This window comes from Elephas maximus, chromosome 13 (assembly GCF_024166365.1).
Source record: "Elephas maximus indicus isolate mEleMax1 chromosome 13, mEleMax1 primary haplotype, whole genome shotgun sequence".
Lineage (NCBI taxonomy): Eukaryota > Metazoa > Chordata > Mammalia > Proboscidea > Elephantidae > Elephas > Elephas maximus.
Genome location: NC_064831.1, coordinates 73,707,882 through 73,724,518, shown reverse-complemented (window position 1 = coordinate 73,724,518; position 16,637 = coordinate 73,707,882). Strand labels below are relative to the sequence as shown.

Below are 16,637 nucleotides of genomic sequence, written 5' to 3'. Positions count from 1 at the left end.
ATTAATATTCATTGAAAACCTACTACGTGCTAGGAGCTTTCCATATGCCCTCTTCCTTAACAAAAAGATGACCTATATTTATCCAAAAGAGGAAACGATAATGATAGGGGGAGTGTGCCCTGCCTCTGTCCTTCAAAGCAATTTTACATCCCCAAAAGAAAATCCCAAACAAGTCACGCTTTCAGATGTTGATGTCCTCTGAACCATGACATTCGCTGGCTACACAGCAGGCGCTGCTAAATATTTGTAGAACCGGTGACCTCTAACGTCACTTCTAATATAGGATTCTATGATTCCATAAATAGCTGAGAACCAAGAGCAGCAGGCTCATCCAGAGAGCCCAGGAGAAGCACCTGCTTCAGGCAAGTCTTGTCCACAGGCGCAGGCAGTTTCTCATCCTGATGGTGGTGATTCACTCAGTCCGCAGAGTGCCAGCAGCACAATGAAATCAAGGGCAGATAGCTCAATTAACAGATGCTCTGCAAGTGGAGTTCCTTCATAATGGGGTCAGCTGTTCTTCCCCAAACCTCACTATATATCATCTGGTTGTGTTGATGTGGGCTGCGGGGTTCCCAGCAGAGCTTGGGGAAGCTGGCGAGTCAGGAGATGCCCTCATGTGACTCCCATCTGTCTGTGAGCAGAGGCTGACCTCGGGCAAAGTGCAGAGATTTTGGTCCTTAGTTCCCCCCTGGAGGTGCCCCTACCCCTGGCCATTGCCCTTCTGTGGACACTGTACATTTGGTGCAAGCCTGGAGAGGATGGGGCACAGGCTGACCTCATCACCTACCCACTTCTATGGCATGCTCACTCTGGGCTGAGTACAGGGGAGCCGAAGATGAGCCAAGCCTGGTGCCTGGTCCTTAGAGAGCTCAAAGTCTCTGGGCAGTTCAGTATACAGAAAGAAATCTACACAACCCCTACAGCTGGAGTCCCTGGGTGGTCCAAATGGTTCATGTGCTCAGATGCTAACTGAAAGGTTGGAGGTTGGAGTCCACCCAGAGGCACCTGGCAATCTACTTCTGAAAAATCAGCTACTGGAAACACTATGGAGAACAGTTCTACTCTGACACACATGGGGTCACTATGAGTCGGAGCTGACCTAATTATAACTGGAAGAAAACAAACGAACAAGCCCCAGAGTTAGGGTGACGTGGGGCGATGCACCCCAGTGCTCCCTCGCTCATGTCTTTAGGCAGCAGCTGTGGCCGACACATGAAATATTTTCCCTGAGAAGAAAGAACTGCCTTAGTGTTTCAAGGAGATTGAAAAACAGAGTTCTGAGCACAGACTTTTCCTCTGATAAGCAATTACTTCTAGGTGAGAGAAGGGCCTTCCATGCCTCCTTCCCCAAGTACAGCATGACAGATACCTGGACAGGGTAGAGGAGCTTTGTGCCTGGTGCTGGATGACAGCTGCTAAAGCTGCTGGCGAGTGCGCTTCCCAGTCACAGGAAGCTGTGCCCTGAGGGCTGTCATGCTTTACTCAGTGTCTGAGTCTGCCGTGACCTTTGCTCAAAACGACCTCCATGTCTCTTTCGCACCAGCAACTTGTTAATGAGGCTTTCATTTGAGAGAAGTTTCCTCTTCCAGTCTGCACCAGCCTCCTGCCTTGGAAGAGACAGCTGGCTCAAAAGTGCCACACAAGACTCCTGGCCATGGATTTGATGTGGCTAGGCCAACAGAGGGGCAGGAACTGGGCCCTAGAGCTGCCCAAGGTCACAGAGACACAGCCAATGGGGCAAGACATAGCCCCAAGGGCTAAAAGCATCTAGTCATCTGTTGTCTCAATTCAGATCAACATTTGGGATCAAAGGTTCAAAAAGAGTGGTGGGTTTTTCCCAACATGGTGGGAACACAACGATGGGGAAGCCAGGAAATGTCCATACTCCCCTAGCCCAGGTTGAGTCCGTGCCTGAGTGGTAAGCCCATGAACGGCAATCTCCAGTTGCCTGACAGGGGTTCCACGGAATGCATGACACTCAGATATATAGCCAGGGCAGGAAGCAGCACCCCAGCCTTGCAAGGTAGCCTGGACTGACCCAGGTGCCCAGGGTCAGTCCAACACACTGCGTCCTAGTTCTACTCCAATCCATGGGCAGGAAGGTGATCCATCTGGATTATTCTAGCAGAGCTGAAGCTGGGGATGGGGAGATGAGAAACTCAGGCATGGTTAGCGGGGGCGGGGGGGGCGGTGGGGTGGCTGCAGAGGGCCAGGAGGTGGCAATAGCTGATACCGCCCTGCGGAACGCACAGTCCTGGGGTCCTTCTCCACTCCCAATCTGACTGTGGAGCAGCTGGAGGCACAGGCTCTGATCTAGACCTGGGTTGTGGGTTTCACTCATTGCTGCTCATCAGCTCAGGAGAGGGCCCAGCAGGGCCAAGGTGGGGTTGAGACCACCATCTGGTGCTCTGTGCCCAGTTCTCAGGGCAGGAAACGTGCCCCCCTCCATCCCTGGCTCCAAGTGCCAGTCACAGTAATTAAACACTAAGGCCTCTCCCCACCTCACCATACCCTGGGGCCTTCTGCTCCCGCACAGGAAGCTCCTTTTTTGCAGAACGAGGTTCCATGAAGTTCTCTGGCGCTGCAGCGGTAAAGCAGGAACTCTGGGGAAGCAGGGGCAGGCTCCAGGAATGCCAGGCAGTTGGGCACTATAGGAGCAGTGACCCTAGGTCCTCTGACTTACTCTCTGAGTTCTGGTGGAGCCCCACGGTCTAGGTTCTCACTTCTTAAGTAACTCTGTAACTTGATGGATCCCCCACACTGAGCCTCTACGAGCTCTGTTCTGCAGGCAGAGGTTCAGTACGCCCCCCTACACCTATCTGATTTCCCACAGCTGTCTGATCTGGCTTGGACTCCACCATATTGTCACAGCCTTCAGGAACTGCAGAGCCTTAAATGATATAGTGGCTGACACTGACAAATTACTAAAAGCCCAGCTAATAGGTCTAAAGCACTTTCTCTAATTAAGTAGTTTTATCTATATTTAAGCCCAATATATCCTTGGGTAACTCAGCTGACAAAAGCAAAAACCCATCTCAAGGATGGCAGCCGAGCTGACAGAATCTATAGATAAAAGAAAGCGGGTCATCTTGATTCACCACCTCTCACAGAACATCCTGGGGAGAGTCCAGGCAATTCCAGCTCAAAAGCACAAAGAAGAGAAGTGGTAATTACAACTGCGGCATCACCATGTCTCCCAGAAGAGGGAAAAAAAGGCACTTTCCGATATTCGCTCATCAAACACGTGTGTCGGGCACTTGCACTTTCACACTTCCTGTCTCATTTCATGCTCATCGGGGCCCTGCAATATGCTGTCACCCATTGTTTAGATGAAACAAAACAATTCCAGTATCTCTTTAGGTATACTCACCAGACCAGCTGTTGCTATCTGAATACAACCCACTACACACACAACATCATGTAAGGAAATGCTCCTCGCCAGCCAGGAAGAAGCCTGCTCCAACAGAAAGGGCAGGGAGCTGGGCGTCAAAGGGATGGCGTACAAGTACCAGCCCTGCTAAGCCTCACTGGCAGTGTGAACTTGATCACTGCCTCTGCCTTGAACTTGGCTGTAAAACGGAAAGTTCTGGGCTCCCCTCCTGAGTAAGACAAAGAGTTGTAGCAACTGGAAGGAAGGAGAAGAGGCTCCCTGGGCCAAGCCACCTTTATCTGCATTCTCCCTGGGGCTAAGAGCACAAAGGAGATACTCTGAGAACAAGGGCTGAAGGCAGAATTTTGCCTCATTAAACAAGAAGGCTCATCCAGGGGTGAGCACTCACCAGCAGGTGCCCACACCGCCCCACACTCTGTGCTCGGTGCCTGTGGAGCCTCCAGGGAAGAGAGAAGCAGAGCCTGCAACCAGGCATCCTCTACTGCCCCACCCCAAATTCCCCTGCTTCCTACTATACTACCAGCTACCATTGAGTCTATTCTGGCTCATGGTAACGCCCTGTGTGTCAAAGTAGAACCGTGCTCCATAGGGTTTTCAATGGCTGATTTTTTGGAAGTAGATCTCTGGGCCTTTCTTCCAAGGCACATGTGGGTAGACCTGAACCTCCAACCTCTGAATTAGCAGCTGAGCCTGTTAAGTGTTTGCAAAACCCAGGGACTTCCTGCTTTCTACTGGCTAGGAATGATGACCCAGAGGCAGAGGGGAGGACAGGCTGCAGGTGGGAGATAAGGAAACAGAAGGCAAGACTGCCAAATGAGGGTACAACCTTGAAAGAAAATAGAAGGGATGAAGGTGATATACTTCATTTGACCATTGGAAAAGGGAATGATGATTCTGTGCTTTTTTTAGCCCAAGTGATTGGGAAATGAAAATGAAGAGGTAGTTTGGAGGCGAAAGGGGACTTCTGCTCCATAGACACTGAATTTCAGGTGACAGCAGATAATCCAAGTAAAAAGGTCAACCAGGATGAACACAGATTAAACACAGAAAGAGATTATAAAGCATCGGGTCTACTTTTTTTTTACAGACCAGATGAGGCTCCTGCTGACATCCCTATGTCATTCTGCTCCCATAACAATGCGGCAAAGATACAGAGACAGCAGAATAAATGAAAGTGCCAGGGGGAAAAAAAAGAAAGAAAACCTATTTCAAGATATACTCCAAAAACAATTAATAAAATTCAACTCCATGCCTAATAAGACGAGAACCAGACTATATAATATGCAATGCTGGCAAGGGTGCAATAAACTGGCATTCTCGCGTATGCTGGGAGAAAGAATGCTCTTGGAAAGCGATTTGGCAATACGCATCAAGAGCCATAAAGTGTTAATATCTTGACCTATAATATTACTTCTAGGAATCTATCCTAAGGAAATCCCCAAAAAAGAAAGGTATGTGATGAACGACTGTGAGTATCTGTTGCACGAAGACACCATTTAAATATCCAACTATAGGGGAGAAATTATAACATTATGGGCCCTGGGTGGAAATGTTAAATGAAAATATTGGTTATGAAGACTATGTGGTAACAAGGAAATCTACTTTTTTCACTTGCCATAATTTTAAACAAACAAAAAGGTTATGTGGTTATATTGACAGTACAATTATAACAAGTAACTTTTGTATTAAACTGGCAGAATTTGGGGTGCATTCTTTAACATTTTTCAAATGTACTGTATTGCTTTCCGTGAAATATAAGTGACTGGTATGTTAAAAAGGAGCCCCGGTGGCACAGTGGTTAAGTGCTCGGCTGCTAACCAAAAGGTTGGCAGCTCGAAGCTACCAGCTGCTTCCGTAAAGATGACAGCCTTTTAAATCCTATGGGGCAGTTCTACTCTGTCTTACAGGGTTGCTATGAGTTGGAACCAACTCCGTTAGTGGGTGGGGAATGTTAAAATCAGCTGGTACAGGCAGTACCTTGGCTCCATCCACACTGATGATCCGATAGCTGTTCCTCGTGACATCGTAGAAGTAGGATACAGTGACCGCCTGCTTGCTCGCAGGCACCCAGTTCTTCTTGGTGCTGGGGTCAATCTGGAAGACGTGCGCTCGGGTGGTGAAGATAGGCTGTTCTCTGGAACAGGAGAGACGCGCCCATCAGTTGACAGAAGGTGACTTCATGTATAATTTATAGGCCACCTACTGCCCCAAAAGGTTTTAAATAGTTTGTACACAATGATACACATGCATGAGAACAATTAAAATAAGAGAAGACAGAAGAAAGAAGAGACACCAGTGAGTAGCACTGCAATTCACTTCATTTAGTAGTTGCCACCCTGAGGCTGCACGGCACTGGCCTAATGAGCAATTGGCTTAAAATTCAACTCCTTGTTGAGTGTTTTTGCATCTGGTCAAGTGTTCTATTTGTTTTCAGGACATCTTGTTTTAGGATCTTGGATTGTTAGGATCTCAGAACCAATTCATTTTTAGGATTTTGTTATAATTTTTGGGGGGGCGGAGATTCTGCAACCATTTCAGAGTTTTGCAACCCATGTGCAGCTTAATGTTTTCTTTCTATTAAGTGCTTTTCAAATTTGCAGCATTTTATAGATGATGGAATTATTTTATACTCTTGTGGGTATTTATGTAGTCTACTTCTGGAACCATTCAAGAACTTTTCACCTTGACTGAGCCTTAGAGTCTTATGTTTCTAACTTATAACCCTTTTGGGACCCACTTGGAATTCATCAAATCCACCTCTTCTGCTTATTATTTCCTCTGTATTATTGTTGCTTTTTCACTCTACCTGTTTGTTACCACTTCATGTGATTATTAACCCAATTAGGGCATTATTTATGTTTCTTTCTGTATAGCAGGGAATTAGATTTTGACAACAAGCATTAAGAAATGAGGCAGATGGATAAAAATTGTAATGAATTTTAAGGTGTCTACTTCATAAAGTAGCACAAAATGAAACACAGACTCATGGTGAAATATATTTATTTTTGAAGAAAGGATCTTTAGACAAACTGGCTCAAAAATCCTTAAAGTGTTTAAAATAAGATAAAATGGGGGGCTTCAGGCTATAAAATAACCCTATAATTCATAAAATGCTACAGATTTAATAAATAGTTTTTTGGAGATACAAAGTTAAGTCAAAAGATAAACTAATTTTTTTAACTCCTTCCAATGTCAAAAGAAATTAAAAAAAGTTGCTGTCAAGTCGATTCTGATTCATAGTGACCCTATGAGACAGGTCAGAGCTGTCTCCTAGGGTTTCCAAGGCTGTAGTCTTTACAGGAGCAGACTGCCATATCTCTTTCCTGCAGAGCCCCTGAGGGGTTTGAACCGCCACCTTTCTGGTTAGCAGTCGAGCTCTTAACCACCACACCACCAGGGCAAGAGTTCCAAATGGATGCTCTGGTCTTGAAATGGAGCGGTTTTAGGCGAAGCAATCTTTGAACCTATCCAGACTCCAGAAGACTTCTACAGTATTACTGAAAGACAGTGCTTTGTTAGGAGAGAAACTTTTATTCTAGAAAATCAATTTACCATTTGGGCCTAAAGTGAGGGATACTGAAAAGCACCATGGATATAAGTATCAACCGTCACTCCTGGTTTCAGAGAAATGCAGAAACCCTTTCCATGACCATTTCTCCAACTGAATACAAGCCAAGGGCATGTCATTAATGCTACCTCAACACAGCTGTTTCCACAGGCCACTAAAATTCCTTGCTCCCTAGAGTCCCCTTTCTAGGTCCCCAAGCAGGACAAGTGCCTCTGGGGGTGTGGATTATGAAGACGTTTCTCTACCCTCAACAGTGACCAAGTTTATCCACCCATTTAATTCTGGACTGGCGCCCTTCCAGCGACAGGGCGACAGCTGTAGAAATAAAAGGAACACTCTCACTACCATTTCTCACATCTGCTGCTGAGAGGCCTGCCGGCAGTGACCTCTGTGCCCACAAACACCAGCCCTCCTAAGCAAGCTGGCCTGGCAAAGGCTGGCATCTGGATCTCCCAGCTGGGTCGGCCCAGGGACCAAAATTCTCTAACCATCTAAGTATAATATCATAAAGGAGAACACTGCTTCACACAGTATTCTTTTGCATATGTAACAAGGAAGAACAATTTAAAGAGCAGTAACTACAGAAATGTATTTAAAGAATCAAATTACATTAATATCTCTGCCCTGCCCCCTCTTGGCACAGAGCACTGAACAGTCTTGGGGGGAGTGGGTGCCTGGGTCCCACAGGAGTCCCCCTTGCCCAGGGAAGGCCCCAGCTTTCAGCTCTTCCTATGTGTTCCCCACACCAAGCAGAAGGACTGAGTCTGGTTTTTAGCACACTCAGCGGTGTTTTCTAAACCTCCCTGATAGAAATTAGCAGGGGCACTTATAAAAGTACAAGTTCCTAGGCCCCACCAGAACCTGCCTCTCCAGGGAAGGGGCCCCTTAGACCCCCAGGTGATTTCTATCATTGGGGAAGCTGGGGAGACACTTGTATTAGACGATACCAGATGATTCTAAAAAAAAAAAAAAATCCCCCAGTTGTCATTGAGTCAACTTAGACCCACGGCGACCCCATGTGTGTCAGAGTAGAACTGTGCTCCACAGGGTTTTCAATGGCTGATTTTAAAGAAGTAGATAGCCAGGGCTTTCTTCCAAGGTGCCTCTTGGTAAACTCAAACCTCCAACCCTTTGGTTAGTAGCTGAGCACTTTAACCATCTGTACCAGCCAAGGACTCCGTCAGGTGATACTGGGAAAGAAAAAAAAGGAAGCAGTAATCCCCACAGCCAGCACCCTTCTCCCAGAATGACACCTCCCACAGCTCTGGGGCCACCAGTAGGACCAAGAAGAGGATCTTAGGGTACAAATAATGGGAAGGTAGAGGGAGGCAGATAGGAAATACCCATCTGGCTGTGATCTCCATGTGAACAACCAAGTCTGAGGGCAGTACAGAGTTCTATGCCCTTCTTCTAAAATTCAAAAAGTCTAAGGAGTCCATGAGTGGTGCAAACAAATTAAGCATGGCTACTAACCAAAAGACTGGAGGTTTGAATCCACCTAAAGGCACCTAGGAAGAAAGGCCTGGCGATCTGCTTCAGAAAGGTCACAGCCGGAAAACCCTAGGGAGAACAGTTCTACTATAGCACACATGAGGGCACCGTGAGTATGAGATGTCTTGATGGCAACTGGTATATATATATATATATAATTTTATTTATTTTGTTGTTGTTGTTTACAGTATACACAGCAAAACATACATCAATTCAACAGTTCTACATGTACCATTTACTGACACTGATTATATTCTTCGAGTTGTGTAACCATTCTCACTCTCCTTTTCTAAGTCATTCTTCCTCCATTAACATAACTTCACTGCCCCCTAAGGCTCCTATCTAATCTTTCAAGTTGCTGTTGCCAATTTGACCTCCCACAGATAGTTCTTAAAAGAGCATAATGCTCAACCAAACCAAAACCCAGTGCCATGGAGTCGATTCCAACTCATAGTGACCCTGCAGGGTTTCTAAGGGTGTAAATCTCTATGGAACCAGGCTGCCACATCTCTCTGTCCCATGGAGCCACTGGTGGTTTCCAACTGTCAACCTTTCAGTTAAGTCAATCGCTTTAACCACTAGGCCACCAGGCTTCCTTATAATGCTCAGGGCAGACATTATTTACTAGTTAAGATAAACTATTGTTTGATTTTAAGACTTCAGGGAATATTTAAGAAGGTGATCCAACCAGGTGTGGAAATTATAGAACAGTATCATTAATATCACACAACAAGCAAAATTCTGCTAAAGATCATTCAAAAATGGCTGCAGCCGTATACTGACAGGGAACTGCCAGAAATTCAGGCCGGTTTCAGAAGAGGTCGTGGAACCAGGGATATCATTGCGATGTCAGATGGATCCTGGCTGAAAGCAGAGAATACCAGAAGGATGTTTACCTGTGTTTTATTGATTATGCAAAGGCATTTGACTCCATGGATCATAACAAACTATGGATAACACTGAGAAGAATGGGAATTCTAGAACACTTAATTGTGCTCATGAGGAACCTTTACATAGATCAAGAGGCAGTTGTTCGGACAGAACAAGGGGATACTGATTGGTTTAAAGTCAGGAAAGGTGTGTGTCAGGGTTGTATTCTTTCACCATACCTATTTAATCTGTATGCTGAACAAATAATATGAGAAGCTGGGCTATATGAAGAAGAACGGGGCATCAAGGTTGGAGGAAGACTCATTAACAACCTGCGTTATGCAGGTGACATAATCTTACTTGCTGAAAGTGAAGAGGACTTGAAGCACTTACTAATGAAGATCAAAGACCACAGACTTCAGTATGGATTGTACCTCAACGTACAGAAAACAAAAATCCTCACAACTGGACCAACGAGCAACATCATGATAAACGCAGAAAAGATTGAAGTTGTCAAGGATTTCATTTTACTTGGATCCACAATCAATAGCCATGGAAGCAGCAGTCAAGAAATCAAAAGACGCATTGCATTGGGCAAATCTGCTACAAAGGACCTCTTCAAAGTATTGAAGAGCAAAGATGTCACCCTGAAGGCTAATGTGCACCTGACCCAAGCCATGGTATTTTCAATTCCATCATATGCATGTGAAAACTGGACAATGAATAAGGAAGACCGAAAAAGAGTTGACGCCTTTGAATTGTGGTGTTGGAGAAGAATATTGAATATACCATGGACTGCCAAAAGAACGAACAAATCTGTCTTAGAAGAAGTACAACCAGAATGCTCCTTAGAAGCAAGGATAGTGAGACCGCATATTACATACTTTGGACATGTTGTCAGGAGGGATCGGTCCCTGGAGAAGGACATCATGCTTGGCCGAGTACAGGATCAGCGGAAAAGAGGAAGACCCTCAACAAGGTGGATTCACACAGTGGCTGCAACAATGAGCTCAAGCATAACAATGATTGTAAAGATGGCACAGGACTGGGCAGTGTTTCGTTCTGTTGTGCATAGGGTTGCTATGAGTTGGAACTGACTCGACGGCACCTAACAGTAACAACAACAAGGTTAAAGATTATCTCAGGGCAATAGTTTTAGGGGTTCATCCAGCCTCTGTGGCTTCAGAAAGGCTGGATTCCATGAAAATTTGAAATTCTAGTCTTCATTGTCCTGTTTTTGGTCAGGATTCTTCTGTAGAATCTTTGATCAAAATGTTTAGTAATGGTAGCTGGGCACCACCCAGTTCTTCTGGTCTTGTGGCAAAGGACTTAGTTGTTCATAGAGGCAATTAGTCACACATTCTGTATCCTCCTTCTATTCCTGACTCTCCTTCCTCTGTTGCTCCAGGCAAACAGGCTAATTGTTGTGCCTCGGAGGGCTGTTGCAAGCTTTTAAGACCCCAGGCACTACATTATGACCTAGGAGGTAGAACAGAGGCACTAAACATGTTATCAGGCCAATTAACTTGCATGTCCCTTGAAACCATGACCCTAAATCTACAAATCAAGAAACCAAATCCCATGATGTGTTTGGCTGTACATAAGCAGCCTCAGTAGCTTTTTTTTTTTTTTTTTTTAGTCTTTGTAAATACATGTATCACACAACTTTTGGTGACTCAGCTTTTTACAGCTGTACAACCGATTGACAGAAATTATAATAATTGGATGTGAAAATCTACCCTTAATCAACGCAATTTTTCCATCACTATTAGCGCCCCTTTCCCCCCTCCTCCCCATTCCTGGTAACCACTAATAAACTTTGGTCTCCATACATTTGCCTTTTCTTGTCTTTTTATATGAGGTCATACAATATTTGTCCTTTTGTGATTAGCTTATTTTGCTCAGCAGAATGTCTTCAAGCTCCATCCCTACTGTAGTATGTATCAAGGCTTCATTTCTCCTACTGGCCGAGTAGTATCCCATTGTATGTAGGTACTACATTTTGTTTATCCATTCATCTGCTGTTGGGCATTTATTTAGGTTGTTTCTGCCTTTTGGCTATTGTGAATAGTGCTGCAATAAACACTGATATGCAAGTCTCTTTTAGAGTCTTTGTTTCCAAGTCTTTTGGGTATATACCCAGGAGGTGAATTTCTGGGTCACGTGGTAGGTCTATTTTTTAGTTTTTTGAGGAACCACCACACTGTTTTCCACAACTTTACTGCTTTGCATTTCCACCAGCAATGGATAAGGGTTCCAATTTTTCCACATCCTCACCAACTTTTTTCTTTTTTTTTTTTTAACCTTAGCCATCACAGTGGGAGTGAAATGGTACTTCATTGTGGTTTTGATTTGCATCGCTCTGACGGCTGATGGCCCTGAGCATCTGTTCATGTGTCTGGTGGCCATTTAAATTTCCTCTTCGGTGAAATGTCTGTTCAAGTCCTTTGCCTGTTTTATGATTGGGCTGTCATTTTTGTTGTGAAGTTGTTAAAGTTTTATATATATGTTGGTTATTAGATTTTTGTTGGATATATGGTTTCTAGAGATATTTCCCCAGTTGGTACCTTGTCTTTTCAGTTTTTTGGTAAAGGCTTTTATAAGCAAAAGTTTTTAATTTTTATGAGGTCCCATTTATTTGTCTTTTGCCATTTGTGCTTTTGTTATTACATTAGATAATCCATTGTTGAATGCCAGGCCTGACAGTGTTGCTCCTGCTTCTTGTTCTTCTAGGAATTTTATGGTTTTAGTTTGCACATTTAGGTCCTTAATCCATTTAAAATTTGTTTTTGTGTATGGTGTGAGGCATGGACTCTGTTCATTTTTCTGCATGTGGAAATCCAATTTTCCCAGCACCATTTATTGAAGAGACCCTTCTTTCCCCCACTGAATGGACTTAGCACCTGTGTCAAAAATCAGTTGACCATGCACATGTGGGTTTATTTCTGGACTATCAAGTCTGTTCCATTGGTCTATGTGTCTATTGTTATATCAATAGCAGGCTGTTTTGATTACTGTACCTGTACAGTATGTTTTAAAAATCAGGAAATTTGGGTCCTCCTACTTTGTTCTTCTCTTTCAACATTGCTTCTCCTTCAGGGCCTCTTGCCCTTCCATATAAAGTTGTAGTGTATTACGCTGACTGATTTTCTAATACTGAACCATTCCTGCATTCCTGGAATAAATCCCACTTGGTCAAGCTACATTATGTTTGCTAGTATTTTGTTGATTTTTGCATCCATATTCATAAGTGATATTGGCCTGTAGTTTCTTTTCTTGTGGTGTCTTTGTCTGGTTTTGGTATCTGGGTTATGTTTGCTTCATGGAATGAATTAGGAAGTAGTCCTTCCTTTTCTATCTTTTGGAACATTTTAAACAGTACGGGTGTCATTTCTCTAAATGTTTGGTAGAATTCCCCAGTGAAGCCATCTAGTCCAGGACCGTTTATTATTGAGAGGTTTCTGATCACTGATTTGATGTCTTCACTCGTTATGAGTCTGTCAAGACTTTCTATTTCCTCTTGAGTCAGTTTTGGTAGGTTGTGTGCTTCTAATAATTTGTCAATTTCATCTAGGTTATCTAGTTTGTTGTCATACAGTTGTTCATGATATTCTCTCATAATTCTCTTCATTTCTATTGGGTCAGTTGTAATGTCCCCTTTCTTCATTTTTTATCTTGGTTAACTGTATCTTTTCTCTTCGTTCTGCAATCTAGCTAAAGGCTTGTCAATTTTATTGATCTTTTCAAAGAACCAATTTCTGCATTTATTGATTCTCAATTGTTTTTCTGTTTTCAATTTTATTTACTTCTGCTTTGATCTTTATTATTTTCTTTTTCTGGTAGGTTTAGGCTTAATTCGCTCTTCTCTTTCTAGTTCGTGGTGTTGTCAAGTTAGGCTGTTGATTTGAGATCTTTCTTCATGTAGGCATTTATTGCTATAAGTTCCCCTGAGTATTGCCTTTGCTACATCCCATAAGTTTTGGTATGTTGTGCTTTCATTTTTGTTTGATTCTAAGAAATTTGTGATTTCTCTTTAATTTCTTCCTTGACCCATTGGTAGTTTAATAGTATGCTGTTTAATCTCCACATATTTGTGTACTTTACAGGTTTTTTTCTGTTACTGATTACTAGCTTTACTCCATTGTGGTTAGAGGTTTTTTTTAAAAACGGTATTTAAAGACAAGGATGAAAAGAAAAACCAGTAGTTTATATTTATTGAGCACTTACCATATTGTCAGGCTTCACCTATGATCTCTCATTTTAGTCTTCACAATAATTCTACGGGGAAGGTGCCATAGAGGTAGGGAAATGGGGTTCAGAGAGGCCAAGTAACCTGCCTTGGGTTGCACAGTTAGTAAATGGCAGACATGAAATCTGAAGTCAGTTCTAAGTGACACAAAAACCTTCTCTCTAATCCATTAGGCTTGACTGTCTTCCTAAAATAAAAGTTGTCCTAAAATAAGAGCTCTGACATGGATCCCAGTGTGATGGGCCATGATTATCCGTGGTTTGATAGTCGTGTGATGGTGTGATCACTTCCATGATGAGACTGGATATTATGGGATCACCTCCATGATGGGATCTGCTGTGAGTAGCCAATCAGTTGAAAGAGAGTTTCCTTGGGTGTGTGGCCTGCATTGAATGTGGGTGGATATTCTGGCAATGCTTGTGGGCTTTTGTTCGTTCTGGATCCTACAGCTGGCCCCTGTTCATCTGATCTCTGGCTCTTGGAACTTGAGCTAGCAGCTTACCTGAAATCTCTCCTGTCAATCTTTGGGATTCATTGATCTTCACAGCCTGTGATCAAGAACCCTGCTCTCCAACCTGCTGATCTTGAGTTTGCAGGCCCCGGGGGCTGCGTGCGTCACGGGAAGCCTCTATTCTGACCCATGGCCTTGGGATGTTCCTGCCTCTAAAACCATGTGAGCCATTTCCTTGATATAAATCTCTCTCTCTCTCTCTATATATATACACAGAAACCCTGGTGGCATAGTGGTTAAGTGCTACAGCTGCTAACCAAAGGGACGGCAGTTTGGATCCTCCAGGAGCTCCTTGGAAACTCTATGGGGACAGTTCTACTCTGTCCTGTAGGGTCACTATGAGTCGGAATCGACTCGACGGCACTGGGTTTGGTTTGGGGTTTATACATATATATTTCTGGAATTCCCATTCTTCGCAATGTTATCCATAATTTGTTATGATCCACACAATCGAATGCCTCTGCATAGTCAACAAAACACAGTTAACATCCTTCTGGTATTCTCTGCTTTCAGCCAGGGTCCACCTGACATCAGCAATAATATCCCTGGCTCCATGTCCTCTTCTGAATGCAGCCTGAATTTCTGGCAGTTCCCTGTCAATATACTGCTGCAGCCGCTTTTGAATGGTGGTCACCAAAATTTTGCTTGCGTGTGATATTGATGTTATTCGATAATTTCCGCATTGGGTTGGATCTCTTCCTTGGGAATAGGCATAAATATGGATCTCTTCCTGTTGGTTGGCCAGGAAGCTGTCTTCCATATTTCTTGGCATAGACGAGTGAGCACTTCAGTGCTGCATCCATTTGTTGAAACATCTCAATTGGTATTCTGGCAATTCCTGCAGCCTTGTTTTTTGCCAAGGCCTTTGGTGCAGCTTGGACTTCTTCTTTCAGTACCATCGGTTCCTGATCATATGCTACCTCTTCAAATGGTTGAACATCGACTAATTCTTTTTGCTATAATGACTCTGTGTATTCCTTCCATTTAGTCAGGATATGTGTGCATCAGGGTTGTATCCTTTCACCATATCTATTCAATCTGTATGCTGAGCAGATAATCCGAGAAGCTGGACTGCACAAACAAGAACAGGGCATCAGGATTGGAGAGAGACTCATTAACAACCTGCGTTATGCAGATGACACAACCTTGCTTGCTGAAAGTGAAGAGAACTTGAAGCACTTACTGATGAAGATCAAAGACCATAGCATTCAGTATGGATTACGCCTCAACATAAAGAAAATAAAAATCCTCACAACTGGACCAATAAGTAACATCCAGATAAACAGAGAAAAGATTGAAGTTGTCAAGGGTTTCATTTTACTTGGATCCACAATCAACAGCCATGGAAGCAGCAGTCAAGAAATCAAAAGACGCATTGCATTGGGCAAATCTGCTGCAAAAGACCTCTTTAAAGTGTTGAAAAGCAAAGATGTCCCCTTGAAGACTAAGGTGCATCTGACCCAAGCCATGGTATTTTCAATTCCATCATATGCATGTGAAAGCTGGACAATGAATAAGGAAGACCGAAGAAGAGTTGATGCCTTTGAATGTGGTGCTGGCAAAGAATACTGAATATACTATGGACTGCCAAAAGAACGAACACATCTGTCCTGGAAGAAGTACAACCAGAATGCTCCTTAGAATCAACAATGGCGAGACTGCATCTTGCATACTTTGGACACATTATCAGGAGGCATCAGTCCCTGGAAAAGGACATCATGCTTGGTAAAGTACAGGGTCAGCAGAAAAGAGGAAGACTTCAACGAGGTGCATTGACACAGTAGCTGCAACAATGGGCTCAAGCATAACAACAACTGTAAATGCATGTTGTTTTCAGCTGTCAACTTTGTGGTAATTTATTATACAGCAATAGAAAGCTAATCGCAGAAAGCTTACTACATGCTAAGTATGTGTATGTTTGCATTTAGTCCTCCTAGCTGGGTTGTCCTGTCAGCGGGCAGCACTACCCTCACTGTCAGTGGCTCACAGGATGATTTCAGGCAACCAGGATGACAAAAAAAAGGAGCCCTGGTGGCACAATGGTTAAGCACTTGGCTGCTAAACAAAAGGTTGGTGGTTTGAAACCAACAGCAGCTCTGAGGAAGAAAACACCTGGAAATCTGCTCCCATAAAGATTACAACCTTGAAAACCCTAAGGAGCAGTTCTACTCTGTTATATAGCATCGTTATAAGTTGGAATCTACCCAACAGCCCCCCAAAACCAGCAGGATGGCAAATCTTTACATCTGGATGGGCAAAATCAGGGTACTCTACAAACCTCATCACGGAACTCAGAAAAGCAGACCCAAACTTTGAAAGAGTATCTCACCCCATGTGAGGCAGTAATAGAGCTGAAACTAGGACACAGAAGTCAGTTCCTATAAGTGTGCACATCAGCATAAATAGAAAAACTCAAGAGAAGCAGAACCTTCCAACCCAGGAGGCTGTATTTCCTTCCCAGCAGCGAAAAGCTGAAGAGAGTGTGTTTCAGAGAACAGAAACTACCTTCATACCCAATTTTATTCTCCCTTCTTTGGTGCTCAATGCTCCGGGAGTA

General features: G+C 43.7%; 1 protein-coding gene across 4 annotated transcripts in view; it reads right to left on the bottom strand.

The window, feature by feature from the left end:
• Window positions 1-16,637, bottom strand: part of HOMER2 (homer scaffold protein 2) — a 137,264-nt gene that overhangs the window by 70,272 nt on the left and 50,355 nt on the right. For 3 of the 4 annotated variants that reach the window (XM_049905840.1, XM_049905838.1, XM_049905841.1), the window contains exon 2: window positions 5,369-5,525. The exons of the other annotated variant lie outside the window; for it this stretch is intronic. In XM_049905840.1, coding sequence (XP_049761797.1) covers window positions 5,369-5,525 — 157 coding nt within the window. The remainder of the gene's footprint in view (window positions 1-5,368; window positions 5,526-16,637) is intronic. 4 annotated transcript variants of the gene reach the window in all.